General features: G+C 45.5%; 1 protein-coding gene across 2 annotated transcripts; it reads right to left on the reverse strand.

Annotated features, from left to right (window-relative positions):
• Positions 1-276: 276 nt before the first annotated feature.
• Positions 277-10,040, reverse strand: osr1 (odd-skipped related transcription factor 1). 2 transcript variants are annotated; one of them, XM_072562711.1, is made up of 4 exons: positions 9,589-10,040; positions 1,985-2,681; positions 1,442-1,541; positions 277-1,103 (listed from the first exon to the last, which is right to left on the reverse strand). In XM_072562711.1, exons 1-4 carry the CDS (start codon positions 9,698-9,700, stop codon positions 843-845), a joined length of 1,170 nt encoding a protein of 389 aa, XP_072418812.1. In that variant the 5' UTR covers positions 9,701-10,040; the 3' UTR covers positions 277-842. The 2 variants fall into 2 exon arrangements, with proteins under 2 accessions (XP_072418812.1, XP_072418822.1); XM_072562721.1 differs by lacking the exon at positions 9,589-10,040 and adding an exon at positions 4,078-4,262.
• Positions 10,041-17,340: the final 7,300 nt, after the last annotated feature.

Genomic DNA, 17,340 nt, shown 5'->3' on the forward strand with positions numbered 1-17,340 from the left:
ATCACATCAGAGGCAACGCCTTTTCATAAATCCTGAAATGTTTTAAAATGTCAACGAATATCTGAAAAATTGTGTACATGTTTTATATGTAAGATAGCTGATATGAGCGAGGCGAAGCAAAGGACCACGGCCTCTTTGAAAATATCTGGAGGTTTTTGAATAGATGTCTTGTAACTGGTGTGTGTTTTTTAAATCAAATTAATTTGCTCTCTGTGAACGGAAGCCACACGCACTCGTCCCAAACTGACAGTCCTGTGTTTTTCAAGCAAAGCAATGTTCAGCGTGCTGCCTTAAAATGGCAATTTATTCGTTTCAAAAGATTAGAAATCCAGTGATACATGAAAATAGTAAAAAAAAACAGCGTAAAGTGCCAAAAAACATTTACAAAGAACAATTTGTGTTAAAAAAAATCCCGCCGATTGGAATGTCCTTACATTGCATGGTTGTGTGTTCCTGTGTTCTGATTTCGTTTCTGTTTTGTTCTCTAACGAAGGTGTGCCCACGGTTTTAACACTGAGCTCAGCTGACTGCAGTCATTCACACAATGCAGTTCAAAGCTATTGCAGCATTGGATTGCAGTTTTCCACCCAGCCACAGTACGTTGCTGCACTATTTATGCTTTGGGTGGTATTCGATTTTCACCACAAGGGCCAGAAGTTTAGAGTCTCCGCTTTGTATCCTGCCGTCACATTAACCATGGTTTCCTATTCCCAGATGACACACTGTCCCTCAATCCTCTCTCTCTCTCTCAGTCAGGCGCTCCTTGTACATTCAAACATCACAACGTGTCCAATATTGTCGCCTTCTTTGGTTCCTGGCTGAGGTTAGGTCACTGCTCCACCCTACAATTCTAAACTCGGGGGTGACCAGGCCTGGTAACTCCACTCAGGTCTGTCTGCACATCCTGCAGCCCTTGGTAATCCGGGCTTGGTTCTGAGAAGGTGAGTGAGTCTGTGACGCCTCAGATCGCAGTTCCTGCGGAACAGCTTGGCACACTGACAGCAGTGGTAAGGCTTTATGTCAGTGTGAGTGAGGAGATGAGTTTTCAAGTTGCTTCTCTGATTAAACACTTTGCCACACGCCGAGCATTTGTGCGGAGATTCCTGTTAAACACAGAAGACACATCATCACCTTCCAACTCCCAAGTTCCTGCCGGAGGTGGGACACACAGTTCAAGCGCCTTCGATTCAAGGGGCACCTAACGAAACAAAACGATTTTTTTTGTGCTCAGACTTTAGAAACAGGTCTTCCCATAGCAGAATGCCGCAGATAATCTGTATTGGAATACAAGTAACAGAAAAGAACAGCAGCAGATTGGATATAGTCCATGCTGTGTCCGAATTTGACAGGTCTGTCCGCATTTCCTCAGTGCTCCTCTCTGAGACCTGTTTGTAGATAACTATGCTCAGCACTTTATTTTAGAGGTTTTCAGCTCTTTTACCTGCACATGCAGTGTTTTGTGAACAGCTAACGTTCTGGACTGGCAAAATCCTTTACCGCATTCTTGACATTTGAATGGTTTCTCTTTGGAGTGAATGTACCTACATTTAAAAACAGAGAGAAAAAAGTCTTGTTATTTGTCATTCGAATTAACCAAGCTCACAAAAAAAATCATAGTGTGACTTTGAGACATTCGAATCAATACATCTTAGAACGGACACCCGCGGATGTTGAAAATTCTAAACTAAAACCGAAAGTGCTGGAGAAACTCAGCAGGTGCGTTGAGTGAGTGAGAGAGAGAGAAACAGGGGATCCTTAACTCAGTTTTCTCTCTCCCCTGAGATGCTGCCAGATCTGCTGAGTTTCTCCAGCACGTTCTGTTTTTCTTTGTAATGGATACGTGGCTGGATAAGCAATTTAGGTGCACGATTTCACAAATCATCTGGGGTGTTCAACCTTTGGAAATGATGATTTGGAGACGCCGGTGTTGGACAAGTGAACAAGTGCTGGGCCCTGGCAAGTCAAAGGTCGATGCCTTTCTCACCTGTGGTCACGGAGATGATCCTGCCTCCTAAATGCCTTGTGACAAATGTCACACGTGTAGGGCCGTTCGTCCGTATGGGTCCTTTCGTGTATGAGAAGATTGTAAGATTTAGTAAAGTGCCTCCCGCAGAATTTACAGACAAATTCTTTTTTGGTTTTGGCCGGCAGCCTGCCCCTGGTGGACTTCCTCTCCGGGGATAACTTGGTGGCATCCAGCAGGGAGCCGATGGCCGAGGGAGAACACTGTCCATCCAACTGACCCAGACTGGGCTGATCCTCCTGGGTGGCCGCGATGGCCAAATTCGCGAAGTCAAACCTGGGTCTGGCCTTGTTGGGGAAGCCGCTGGATTCCTGTTTCGGCTGGAACACGTGCGGGAAGATCGGGATTGCGGGCAGTTGGAATCGCGTGTCCACCAGAGCGGAAACGGCAGGCACTTTGGAGAAAGAGGAACGGGGCAGTGGCATTGGAGGGTAACCCAGTGTCCACTGGTGGAGATGGACGGTGTGCAGGGTGCTGAACCCATACAGGTTGTGCAGCTGCTCGGAAGGGCTCGGCATGCCGTTGGAAGCTTGCAGGAAAGCATAGTTGGCCAGCTGCAGCGATGGGTGGATAGGCACTGGCGCCGGGATGGTCTTACTGCCCATAGCGCTATTCGGAGGCACTTGGTTTGCGGGAGACCTGGCCAATTTGCAGAAACCTAGGAGTCAAAACAAAAGACAGGCAGTGAGTGGCTGCGTTACACCCTGTCTTATCGAAGATTTAACTGATTGGCAAATATGACCAGCATGGGGTAATCCTGGAGTAATCCCACCGCATGGGTAATCTAGAATTTAGGGGTATTGTCAGAATGAGGGCCAGAGCTTCAGGAGATGTGTTCAGGAATGCACCTGTACACACACACAAGGTGGCAGCTGTCTGGAACTCTCCCACAAACAGCAGTGGATGAAGGATCGGTTGCTTTTTTTTAAATCTGAGAGAGTTTTTAATTAAGCAAATGGGTTAAGGGATCAGGCCAAAGTCGGGTAAATGGAGTTCCACCATCAGTCTCTCATGGTCTCATTGGATTCAGGAACAGGCTCAAAGGGCCGACTGATGTTCCTATATTCCAGCTCAGCATCTCCACATAACCTACAGTGAGAGAACAGTCGGATTCAGGCAAGACACAGCGGAGGCCGGAGATCTGAAACAGAAACAGAAATGGCTGGAGAAACTCTATGCAGACAGAAACAAGCAGGATCACTTGAGCCGAACCGCTGACTGGGCACAGATGCTGCCAGGCCAGCCGAGGCTGTGTTTCTCCCGGCTGTGGAGCCCTGCTATCAGAAGGGGGGTGTATTCTCTCGTCACAGGCGGGTATCTTTGCCCCGAGTGGTCGCTCATTTGCTGCCTCGCTAAATCATTTTTAAAAAACACAACCAATCCCAACCACGGACTCTCGCAGTATTTTTTTTCCCCGGAAGAGTGCCTCACTATGGCCTGAAAATGAATTAAAATGAAAACGGTCCGAGATTCCACGCGAAACCATTTATGAAGGCGGCGGCAGTGAGAAGTAAGACTTGCAGGTTTCCAAATGCACAAATGGATTTGGAACCGGCGGGTTTGACCTGATTATTCGGAATTTTACTGTGGGACAGCGTGTTTAACAAACACAAATAAAACTCTCCTGTCTAGTGAGAAAAAAAGACAAAAGAACATTGCAAGCAATAAACTCGTAAAAGTAGAAACCCAAATATATTATTAATTCTTATTTATCAGCACCGGAGTGCTGGCCATCGGTATAAAAGAAGGATGAGTGCAAATGGAAACTTTTTTAAAATCGGCTCCACATCAAAGGGACAGCCTCACAATGAGGTCTGTTTTATGCGGTCGGTCGCTGGGATCAAAGGTTCCTGACTTTAACGAAATTCCGCCGCTATGGTAGCGGTAGATGTGGTTTAAAGCAGCCCTCATCTACTGCTGAGATTGCTCTCTCGTTTTAGATCCATGTTCCCCCTCCTATATTCCTCCAGCAGCGAATCGGTGGTCCCCCCGGTCAGTCGCTGTCAGAAGCCTGCAGGACCCGGTCAATGTTGAATGCTGCAGGTTGTACATACGCTGTTAACTCCGAGCGAAGCAGTAGAAATCACTTGACCGCTGGTGTGTCCCGGTAAATAAGGTGAGACTCAGCTCGTTCGTGTTGTTTGGCGTTAAGCTCAGCAGCGGGTTTAGTGCACTCTGGAGTAATGTTCTCTTCCCTTCAGACCATTAGGAAGATCTCGCCAGTGGTTCCAAATTTCCTTTCAGAAGGCAACTGCGAATCACTTGGGGGGGGGGGGGGGGGGGGGGGGGAAGTCACTTCTCAAAAACAAAGGGAATTTCTGAAAGAACCTTTCGGGTCTCTTTGCCGTCTCGTTCAGACGCCGAGCTTGACTTTATAAAACGCGCAGACCCAGAACAGTAATCGGTATAAATCATTTCAAACGAATTGGCAAATCAAGCGAACTGACATCATGTGGAATTCCTCTGCATTGACCCAGAATAAAACACTGTGACAGTTCGCTAAGATTGGCTTTGCTAATTGGTGAGAGTTTCCATTCTTGTTGGTAAGAAAAGTCACACCAGAAATCTCCTTTACCTCTCAACAGTCACGGCAGATAATACTCAGTGCAACCAGTCACGGGAAATGTGTGAGTGTGAGTGTGCGTGAAATCCCAGGGCTGGGTTATACAAGTGTAATTGTATTAGATGCTGATTAGCTCCTATTATGTTAACCTATACTGCAGTGTAGCAACCAATCCGATCTCACTTATTCTTACGGTAACAGTAATTGGTCGAAATGAAATAACTAATTTTATTTCACGAACTGGATTGCAACATTCAGGAACGAACGAACCTGCTCTGCTGGTTGTTACAACTGTCAGAGAAATAAAACAAAGTGTTCACAGGTTCAAAGTGAACGACGTTGCATTGCATCAATCATTTTATGTGGGGCTGATTTAAATAGCTGAAACACGTCACGTACGTTCAGTTTTATCGAATGTCTTTGTGCGGGTACGTATATTAAAAAAAACAATTAAAATTAAACCTCCTAATTGTAGGTTTCGAAGACATTTAGTTGAGTCTTACAGAGAAATATCTATCCTTGATGTTAATTCAGACAAAGGGCATAACTAACTCTGGTCTCGATTTCTCCATAACAGTCACCCATTTGATCTGAGTCCTATTTCAACTGAGCCTTTTGACCGCGACCTTATTATCTTGAAAGATAACCACAAAACCATATATATTTTTTAAAAATCATATTCACTTGTACCAATGCAGTCCTATGCAAAAGCGCTATAATAAATTGGCCGTTTAAACGTCTCACTTAATTTATCGAAGCACTTTCAAACTGAATTCAACAGTTTAATCCAGATACTCTACAAAACAAGTGAGAATCAGTTTAATTTATCTTCAATCAAATGCACTGGCATCTACAGCAAATACAGAAATAACCAGCAGGGAACAACATTACGTTTGTACACGGTCTCAAGGGGCCAATAGAAAGATATCCTCTTCTATCCCCTGAATCAACAAATACATTCGGGTGTAATTCCCACAGAGCCCCGAGAAACCGTTTCAATATATGCACAGAATATAACACGTAAGAGTAAATAGGATGGTATTTTCACAAATTAACTTGCCCGCGATGACAGCATTGGAAAAGAGAGAGTCAGAGCAGGCAGCAGAGAGTTCAGTCCGTAAGGACGAAACGAAAGATTTTAAAAGCACAAATACCGACTCCGAGATAGGGAGAGGGAGATCTCCGTCCACGCCTCTTCAAAGACAAATCGTAAACTGCATGATTTGACTACAGAGACCATGAATTGGCTAACAGTATAGGTAAACCGCGAGGCAGCGAACAGGGAAATCTCTTGGGAGAAGCAACTCCTATTCAGCTTGAAACTATTTAAATTATGGCAGTAACAGCTATAGACACTTTCAGCGAACTCTGAACGTATTACAGCCACCTCAATCCCCCGTCCAAGTTCAGTTTCCCTTATTAAGGCGCAGCTTTTTTATGGAACTTGGTGACTTTTTTTTGTAAAGAAGGACATGTTTCCGAAACTAAAGTATTTTTACAACATCTACAGGTGTTTGTTACTGACAGACACTAGTCTCCACGTTCAATGGGAGCTAACATATACAGACCTGAACACTGTACCATTACAGAACTCTCAAAACGCTCGCTGTGTGTAGGCCATTTTTTAAAACAAAAAATCGACAATATAACAGTCCATTATAAAACACTGGAAAAGGCGCGAAGGGTTGCAACAATTGGAGTATCGCTGACTGAGTTCCAAAAAATTCTGGGCCTGACAATTTCGACGCGAGAGAATCGGATCGCTCCAGTAAAACCAAGCAGAAAGCTCGGAGATCGCGGAGAGAGAGTGTGAGGCCGATTAGGGAAAGTTCAGGAGAGAATAGAAGGGTGATTTGTTCAGCACCTGCTCCAACACTGTATTTATAAAAAATCACACGGGGTTTCGCTGGTTAGGGTGGTAAATATAATGGCCATGATCCGACTTGAGTCTGGTTTCCCTGTTAACCGTTTGCTCAGGTATACCGTCTCATAAACGACGTTAATTCTGCACTTTGCGGTAAAGTTGTGAGAGTGCCACATACACAGAAATGCAATAATGAATATAATGGACAAGTGGCAAACTCCTCCTTAATGCAAAACCTAAAATATTAATGAGTATGAACGGCCGGTTCCCTCAATTTCGGTGAAGTTAAGAACGGGGAGCGTGTTAAAATACGAAGCGATTCCCGGCCAATGTGATAAACATAACACTGTTTCCTCAGTCCCTCTCAAAACATGATCCTTTCACTGCGTCCGAGTGAGCAGAAACTAAACCGGGAGAGTCCAACTCGGTTTTAACTTTCCCGGGAATTGCAAACAACAATGAAGTCGGGAAAGCAATCCATTCCAGGTTGGATTAGCCAAAATTCGTTTGTGAGGGATGCTGATTCTAGCTCGCTGACCTAACTGACACTGGCTTTCCGTTAAACAAATCAAATCTCAAACTTCTTGATCACATGAAAATACCACAGATCACCGTGTTAAAACAAAACCGGCAAGTTTGCTTCCTAAATAATTAACACAAACTGCTTGAAATAAAGCGAAATAAATTTCAATCTTCCAAGATAAGTTTGCCCTGCAATAAAAGATGAGAAACTTGACAGTGTATCTCCTTTCTGTATAATCCTGCTGTGAGGCTGATGGAAGTTCTGATCAGAAACGCACTGCTTCAATGGAACTCGAGAATATCGGGAGGTCGGGCGCGCTGCGAGATATCAATCAGTATTTGCCTTTCGATCTACATTCTAAATGATTCGAAGGCACCATTATTCATCAGATTATTACAATCGGTACTCTGGAGAATAAAAGGGGCTCGGAGGACTTTACATTGAGCACTGCTGATGAATATACCGAGTAAGACAAACAAACAGCATCAACATGCAGAGAGTAGGGGGGGAATAAGCCGAAAGCAGGAGAATACTCTGAGGAAAGGTTTCAATCCAAGGTGGACAGCGCGAGTAGAAGTCGCGCTTACAGCTGTTTGATATCCCAGTTTGGGGGAAGCCTGTCTTCTCTTCTTTACTTATCGACACTTCACGGATGCCAGCATGCTTCTGATGAAAAGACTTATCTCTATATGAGGGCACTAAGGGACCCCCCCCCCCCACCCCCCCACCTTAATATATACGTCCCATGCTGCTGGAGAAATGTAATATTTGGGGCCTTTAACACAATTCCATTTGAAACTCCTGAATCAGACTTGGGAGGCCGCTGGAAGCACACAGGCCACAGATGGTGCTAGTCTGTCCTGTTACTCAGTTTAACGCGGAAAACTTTGGGGCGGACTAGCCTTTAGCTTTTAAAATATATTATCATAAAAGACGATTTGAATTGTCCAGTACGGCTCGTGTTTTGACGCTCTCTCACTAGATTGGCAACGCGTTTTAAAAGCTAAGCTGGACGTCATTTGTAAATTAGAATGATACTTCGCTACTCAACTGAAAAAGAAGTTTTCGTTCGTCTGAAGTCATACTTTGAGAAAGTTTTAGTTTGTGGAGATAAAGCAAAGGCATTTTGGGGAATAAAACGTGCTCGGCGCGTTTCACCCTGTTAATGACAGTCTTATAAACCGCTCTGGAATCTCTTATTAAATGCATCCTATTAAAGTTAATAGGAGCAAACTGTTGCCTGTACCGGAAACAGCTGGGATCACTACAATAGCCTGACTGGACTTTCGGATAAAGCTAGTGTGCTCTTCACCACTATACCTCTCCGGACTGCTTCCGAATCAGTTGGGTAAAATATCAACAAACGCCACTTCGAAAAGTGATGTCTCTGAGCAGCAGCAGTGGGATCGCTTGGATTCAGGTGAGCGGGAAGTGGTTCCCATGGTGTTTCGATCCAGCACGTGTTCTCCCAGGCACTGTCAAAACTTACAAGATAATTTCTCACTGCGAACAGGGAGAGGGACCTCAACTGGGGAGAATGGAACTGTACTGGATCCAAATTGTGGTCCCACAGTGTGAACGGACACACTCCTGGCCGATCGGACACGAAGGGAGCGAGGGAGGGAGCGAAGGACAGAGGGAGGGGAAGACACAACTTCGATTTTCTGAAATACAAGTCGATCCGAGTTTGTGTAACTCTGCTCGGTGTGCAGAGTTAAACTCATGTAAACTAATAGGGTCACCCGGACATTTCCACTGAGCAACACAATACAGGTTCTTCATAAACTCACACACACTCCACATCACCCCCCCCCCCCCACACACACACACACACACACAGACACACACACACATTCCACATCAACCCCCCCCCCCACACAGAGACACACACACACATTCCACATCAACCCCCCCCACACACACAGAGACACGCACACACTCCACATCAACCCACCCCCCACAGACACACACATACTCCACATCAACCCCCCCACACACACAGAGAGATACACACTCCATATCAACATCCCCCCCACACAGACACACACACATTCCACATCATCATGCCCCCCACACTCACTCCACATTGACATCCCCCCCACACAGACACACACACAGACATGCACACACTCCATATCAACACCCCCCCTCTCCCCCCCCCACACAGACACACAGAAACACACACACACTCCACATCAACACCCCACACACAAACACATCTCCCCACACGCAATAAACACCCCCACACACACATACACACACACAACTCCACAGAAACACCCCCCACACATCCCCACAGAAACAAACACGTAAATCCATACACGCGTACCCTCACATACCACACATAAACCCACACAAACACGCCCCCACACAAACACACCCCCACACAAACACCCAGACACTGCAGCAAAGGGGCAAGTTGCCATTGAGATGGACATTTGGAGTCTCTCGGCTGGTTTTAACCGAAACACATTGCCTGGTGAGTGAGCGGCGTGCGCTGTGTCTCCCAAACTACTCGGCGGACAATCCACACCGTTTCCCTTTCCCAATGCCCCCGTCCCTTCCCCAGGCGAACACCGTGCGAAGGAAGGGAGAGGAGGGACAGGGAGAGTTACCTGAGCCGGGGACTTCGTCTGCCGCTGCTAGACTCGCCGCTTCTTCGTTTGAGCGAATGGCGGAGATGGAGCTGGCGGAGGTGGTAGCACAAGCGCATAGCCAGGTTGGCATGCTGTGAGCTGGGCACAGAGGGGCCGGTGCTGAGCGGAGCTGCAATCCTGGACAGCCCCTGAACTAACTCCTATTTCAACCGAGTCCTGGGAGAAATAGCCTGACGGCGCAGGCGCACTGCGCTGCCAGCCGGCCCCACCAATCCCAGGTTTTCCGCTCTGACACAAAGTTGCAGCAAAGTTCGCAACAAGCCCAGGAGAGAGCGGTGCAACAAGCCCAGGAGAGAGCGGTGCAACAAGCCCAGGAGAGAGCGGTGCAACAAGCCCAGGAAGCCGTCTCCCGACAGCTGCAAGTCACCACCTTGAATGGCCAATGTGCGAAGGTCGAGCTAGAAGTAGGGGCAGAGAGAGGGGGTGGGGAGAGGGAGAGAGGGGAGGGGGAGAGAGGAGGGAGGGGAGGAAGAGAGGGGAGAGGAGGGGGAGGGTAGGGAAGGGGGAGGGCAGGGTAAAGAGGGGAGGGCAGGAGAGAGCGGTGGAGGGGAGAGGGGAGGTAGGAGAGGGTGGGGAGGGCAGGGGGAGAGAAGAGACAGAGAGAGGGGAGAGGGTAGTGGGAGAGAGGGGAGGGGCGGAGGAGAGGTCAGGGGAACAGATGGGGAGGGGGAGTGGAAGGGTGGCGGGGGAGAGAAACCGCCTGGGTCACCGATCCAATGAAATAGCCAGTAGATTCCGAACTTGCGAGTTACACAAATGTTGACTGGGCTATTTTTAGAATCCGCTGAAACCATCTGTTTATTTTTCGCACAAGTGACTCGAGGAGATACCCTGACACATCTCCGTTTTTAACAGCAAGGAATGAACTTCATTTGTTGACAGAGGGAGGGTGTTCTGAGGGTTGGGGAGGAAACACCAAATTTCCTGAGACATCACCAATTCGGTAACATGGGCTATTCTAGAAAATCACAATATACACGGCGGGTGGCGGGGGGGGGGGGGGGGGGTTGCATGTAGCATCTCGATTCTCGGTAAAAATCACCCACAATGGCCAAGTTAAACCCACTACATTTGGCAGATACAATGGCGAACCCACCTCTTCTCTGAGAGACTCCCGAGCGCTTCGTTTTCATTTCCTCCAGAACACAAACTCCTCCCCCCCACTCCCCTCCTCCCCCCCCCCCCCACCCCCAAACACAAGGTGAAAATGAAACAAAACTGGCGCCGTTAACCACAGTAGAAAATGAAGCCGTGTGAATAGTTAATGCAATTGAAACCACACACCAAGTCCTGTGGGTGCCCGACTATCCCTGGAGGCGCTGTAAGTTCTTGAGTAGAGATTGATGGGCAACATATCAGAAGGCAGTGTCCTGAACCCTTCGATGTGTTTTAGATTCAGTTAAATGTTAGGGTCAGAACAATTCCAGGACGATGGTTTGATGTTTGAGAGATACCTTTGTTGCATCTCTCGGGCACAGGTGTGACTGTTAAACACAGAGTTTCGTTCGTCATTTCCTTCCTAAGGATTTTTCACCCACTTTCCAATTGCCCACATTTTGCACCTTTCTCCTTGATTCCCAGCGTCAATAACATAACAACATCTAGAACTCGCTGACATCTGCATAAATCATTTTTATCTCGAGAATGGGACTGGAAAGACGTTCTAGGATTTACATATTACTGAACCGAAACCCGCAACCCATTCTAAAACAAACACTGTCGTAAATAATTTTAACAGTTTTTTTTAATGTTAAAAAAAAGCCCGGCATTTGAAGAGAGTGTGCCTGACTCACCGGGAGGAGAGTGTGGCTGCTTTTTTTTAAATTGCGGGAGATATCAGAGTCGCTCCCATTCCCCTCTCTTATCGCTTCCCAATCCAAGTTTGCCTCTCCGACCTGGGCTCACAGCTGACAGTCAAACTAACCCTTTTCTCAATAGGATACACCGGCTTTGGAACTTGAGATATAAGCTTCGCACAAGGAAATTTGAAATCCTGTACAAATGTATCTATGCTTGTTTTTTTCCAAAACTCCCCAGGGGACGGGCCCACCGAAGGAACGTTATTTCAATAACCACTATCTAATAAAAATGACGCGAAATGCCTCTGGCCAGTGAAATGTAACAAGTATTGATGGTGGGCGAACTCGAAGGGGACACGATGCGCCGTTTTAACTGAGCGCTGTGTGTGTTTTTTCAATTCTGGTCCCCGTGAAGTTTTATCACGCAGAACAGCATTTTTATCACTTCGTTGGGCACTTTACTCTGACATGTATTGTGCAGGACTTTTTTTTTGTTTTAGCAACGACAAAATGATCGCTACATAAGGCCATCCTAATGAGGACCCCTTCGGTTTTGCTGTTGTTTTAGTTAAATTACAAAACACACCAGCGCATAAATCAGTAAATGTTGCATAAATCAGTAAATGTTGCATAAATTAGTAAATGTTGCATAATTAAAGTAAATGTACGGACGTCAGCTCGAGTTGGAACTTTTCAGTGACCAGTATGGAACAGTCCTTTAGGCTATTTATCGTATCTAAGTTACAATTAAGAGAAATTAAACGGCTTACGGTTATATGATGGGCTTTGTTAGTTCAAATATCATTACTTAGAGAACGTTAACACACCAAGGCAGGGAATTAATGTTTTCCCCCTTGTACGCATCAAAACTAAAATTGCCAACAAAATGACCGAGGTGCCCGTTTTTAAAAGGGACAGCACCGAATCCAACATTTATCACTTTAACACCTTTATTTCAGAGACGATAGATATTTATGCCATATCTAAATGTGCAGATTTTTACGCCCCATCCATAACCGATCCTACAGCCTTCCTTTGCACCGCCCAGTCAATATTCACAAAAACTAATTTATTCGAGCCACAAAAGCATCTAGTCCAAACACCCGCTCCTTACAAACAATCACGACAAGGAAAAATAATGTGCATTGACGGTAGCTGAAGGAATACTTGTAATTGTGACATTTCTAGATATCACTGGGTTTGACGCATTCTTAAAAAAAACTTCTTTTTTCTCAAATATTAAAGTGACGCTGCTTGCCAGCGGTCAATTGCATTCCAATGCGATATCAAAAAAAAACACGGAAGTCATTGCGCATTTTGCAGTGGGAGACCTTTTTTTGAAACGATCCCGAAAGATGTATTTCTTGGTGGTTTGTGAAAATAAAACCAGCTCAAGCCATCGACCGACTGCAACCGCGAGCAAAATGCGCCCCCCTCTGGCCGTTCCAACCAGCCGCGGGCCAACATTAAACAGATTGTTCCAAGTTCCTGATAAAATGCCTCCAACTCAAAAGCGTCTCATTGTCGAGAACTGCTTGCGCGTAATAAAACCCTTGGAATTTTGAACACCATAAATCATGTTTGACCTGTCTAAGTAAAACGTTGATATAAAGTGTCAATTTTAATGTTAATCGTACATCCCACTGGCCAAGTGAATATTGTGGAGGTGCCGGTGTTGGACTGGGATGGACAAAGTTAAAAATCACACAACACCAGGTTATAATCCAACAGCTTTATTTGGAAGCACTAGCTTTCGGAGCGCTGCTCCTTCATCAGGTAGCAGCGCTCCGAAAGGTAGTGCTTCCAATTTAACCTGTTGGACTATAACCTGGTGTTGTGTGATTTTTAACCAAGTATTGGCACAACTTTGTGTGAATTAATCTCATTGTAACATTGATTGCCGTGATGCAATGTCTGATTTGACTGTAAAACGCTTGTTACGTTGTACAGTAAATTCCGTATTCATTGGAATTTTAAAGAATGGCTTCAATTCGCTTTATTTATTTTAGTTTTAACTTTGTTTTACTTTTCGCAGGATCACATTCAGGTACAATGAAGACACAGGCATCCTTCTGTTTTATGCACCCAAACTCTCATTTAGCGCATTCCCTTCTGTTGCAGTTGTGAAATGAATGCATTAAACACTTGGATTGGAAGATTAAATCTGATAGCGGCCGGTCAGTCGGTCTGTTTACCTCGGGAACGATGTGGCTGTTCCCCCCCCCCCCCCCCAGTTTCTGGATTTCCACGGTGGTCTTATGTGGCAACGATTCACCAGCCACAATGAATACTGGGGACAATCACAAGACACTGAAAATGCCTGAATTTTCACTGACCATTTGTTCGAAACTCAGTTTCTAAATTAGATTCAGCGCTGCAATAGCCGAGTAACCATTTCACAGAAACATTCTGAAAGTGTGGCTCAAAGAGTTGAAAGGGTTGCAGCGGGGAAGCCGAAAGTTTGTGATATTGGTTAGCTCCAGCCTGGTGAACTGCAAAAGGAACTGCCTGGGCACAAGCTGGCTCACGTTGAGAAGGCTCCTCGGTCACTGAATATGGGAGGGCTCTCCTCATCGCGCTCGGGGTCACATATCCCCAACACCCAAAGCTACCCAACACTGAGATACCCAAGGGCTAGGCCAGAAGGAGTACATTGACAGGGCAACAATAAAAGGATTCAACACAAGGAATGAACAGTACACTTCAACAGATGTTGACTCTTCGATATCTTTCCTTCTCCTCCACCCTTCCACTTAAAGGGAGAAATTGGTTGGAGTCATGTTCAGGCGCACTCTCTGGCCAATTTCCCCAACTTTTTCATGCCAGTGTAATTTGTTGCTGACATGTTAAAGTTTAATTTCCGATTCACCACATGAACAAAATCGTCAACCTTCGTGGATTGTAGACTAACTACAACCCACCGTGATACATACCACCTGGGATGTTGCACTTGTCTGGTGTTCAATGGTATTAGCTACTCAGCTTATTTTATTCACTCTGAACGTGGGTCTCACTGGCTGGGCCCAGCATTTATTTCCTGTCCTCAGTTGCCCCTTGAGAAGGTGGGGGTGAGCTGCCTTCTTGAATCGCTGCAGTCCACCTGCTGTAGGTAGACCCTTAGGGAGGGAATTCCAGGATTTGGACCCAGTGACAGTGAAGGAGAGGCAATATGTTTCCAAGTCAGGATGGCGAGTCGCTTTGAGGAAAACCTGCAAGGCTTAGTGTTCCCGTGTATCTGCTGCCCTTGTCCTTTTAAATGAAGTGGCTGTGGGTTTGAAAGGTGCTGTCTGAGGATGTTTGGTGAATCTGTGCAGTGCATCTTGTAGATAGTACCAACTGCTGCTACTGAGCATGGATGGTGGCGGGGATGAATGTGGTGCCAATCAAGCAGGCTGCTTTGTCCTGGATGGTGTCCAGCTTCTTGAGTCTTGTTATGGCTGGATTCATCAAGGCAAGTGGGGAGTATTCTATCACACTGCTGACTTGTGCCTTGTAGATGGTGGACAGTGAATGTACTTCACCTTATCCTTTTGGGATAAGGCTTCCTCAGGACAACTTATTCTTTTCAATCTTGTTCACCTCCAAAAAGAAACATAGTTTAATAGCTTTGATTCAATTATGAAGCTGAAGCATAACTCATTTTCATGAATTTTGCACATGTACAAACTTCAAGGTTTTGAATATAGTATATTAAAAAAAAAGATGCTTCAGAACATTTCTGAGTGTGTGTTTTCATCCAGGATTCAAAGTGAACCAACGGCAATAGTGTATCTTTGGATCCTTTGGTGAGTCTGGTAATGTGCAGTGACATAGTTTCCAAATGCATGATATCCTGAGAACACTTGGTAGGGTAGATGCTGAAATGATGTGTCCCCTTTTGGGAGAGACCAGAATTAAAGAACAAATAAGGATTTTGTGTTTGAGAGAGTTCAAATCTGTGGAGCAGTCTGCTCCAGTCTGGACACAAGTTCATTGAATAAATACATTGAATTCTTGACTAACAAGGGAGTCAAAGGGCATTGGGGTTAAAGTGGGGTTAAAGCCACTATCGGATCAGCCAGGTTCATATCAAATATCAGAATAGTCATGAAGGACAGAATGGCCTTCTCCTGTTCCGAATTTGTATGTTCATACAGCAACTGGGTGTCAATTATTCTTGGAATATCTTTTATGGATTGTTCATATTCCACAAAGTAACGTGATTTTTAATGCACACTCAAATAGAGCATATAATCTCCACGATTTTCCAAGGTTTTATACTATAAATAAATTGGCACAAAGATATGTTTGCAAGATCATACCTTTAACTCAGAGTCTGGCTGGTGTTTATATTTACCAGTATAACTATATTTTAAAAGGCATATTATAATGTGGTACAATGCCACATCAACGAATACATACTATGACCATTACTATGCATTCTTGACCCCACCACCAAGGATATATTTCCCTCTCCTCCCCAATCAGCATTCTGAAAAGACCTCTCCCTCCGTGACTCCCTCGTCAGGTCCACACCCCCCACCAACCCAACCTCCACTCCTGGCACCTTCCCCTGAAACCGCAAGAAATGCAAAACTTGCGCCCACACCTCCCCCCTTACTTCCCTCCAAGGCCCCAAGGGATCCTTCCATATCTGCCATAAATTCACCTGCACCTCCACACACATCATTTATTGCATCCGCTGCACCCGATGTGGCCTCCTCTATATTGGGGAGACAGGCCGCTTACTTGCGGAACGTTTCAGAGAACACCTCTGGGACACCCAGACCATCCAACCCAACCACCCCGTGGCTCAACACTTCAACTCCCCCTTCCACTCCACCAAGGACATGCAGGTCCTTGGACTCCTCCATCGCCAGACCATAGCAACACGACGGTTGGAGGAAGAGCGCCTCATCTTCCGCCTAAGAACCCTCCAACCACAAGGGATGAACTCAGATTTCTCCAGTTTCCTCATTTCCCCTCCCCCCACCTTGTCTCAGTCAAATCCCTCGAACTCAGCACCGCCTTCCTAACCTGCAATCTTCTTCCTGACCTCTCCGCCCCCCCCCCCCCACCCTCACTCCGGTCTATCACCCTCACCTTGACCTCCTTCCACCTATCGCATTTCCAACGCCCCTCCCCCAAGTCCCTCCTCCCTACCTTTTATCTTAACTTACTGAACATTCCTGAAGAAGGGCTCATGCCCGAAACGTCGATTCTCCTGCTCCTTGGATGCTGCCTGACCTGCTGCGCTTTTCCAGCAACACATTTTCAGCCTTTATCCTCAGTGATATAGGCTGTATTATGGAACTGAGTTTCAGATGTTTCATTCCTTAACCCATCTGCAAGAGGAAATGATGTGTGGAGTGGACTTGCTATTCTACTCCCAATTCTGGAAGCTCTAAAATATTACATAGGCATACCCGCATCTCAATGTAAATATTGCAACCATATATGTGGTTCTTTTTAGGTCAAATAATTTAATATCTTTCCAGGGTTTTATTTATTTTATATTTTCTTCTCTTTGCATCATTTTCTTTTTCCTTTTCGAGTTTTGATTATCTTGTTGTGTGGGATACGATTCAGTGATTACTGACATGTTCATCCATATGCTTTGTTATTGAGTGTTACCATGGCATTGGAATAGAGACTGTGAATTTGATCCCATTCTGATCTGGTATCCAACATGCATACTCTCTGGCCAAAGACACCGTGCAGCAATTCTCCTTCCTTTAAAAACTTCTATCACCTCCTAGAACCATTGCAAAAATTTGAGGAAAGATTTTTGTAATCTACTACTCTGTATGTCATGTCATGTACTGTGCTGTATGGCTTTGTGCTGTATCAGTTAGTGGCTTTACCAATTGCACATTTGAGAAGTTTGCATATTTGCTTATTTAACCTCTATGTTCACAGTTCTGAAATACAA

This window comes from Chiloscyllium punctatum, chromosome 3 (assembly GCF_047496795.1).
Source record: "Chiloscyllium punctatum isolate Juve2018m chromosome 3, sChiPun1.3, whole genome shotgun sequence".
Classification (NCBI taxonomy): domain Eukaryota; kingdom Metazoa; phylum Chordata; class Chondrichthyes; order Orectolobiformes; family Hemiscylliidae; genus Chiloscyllium; species Chiloscyllium punctatum.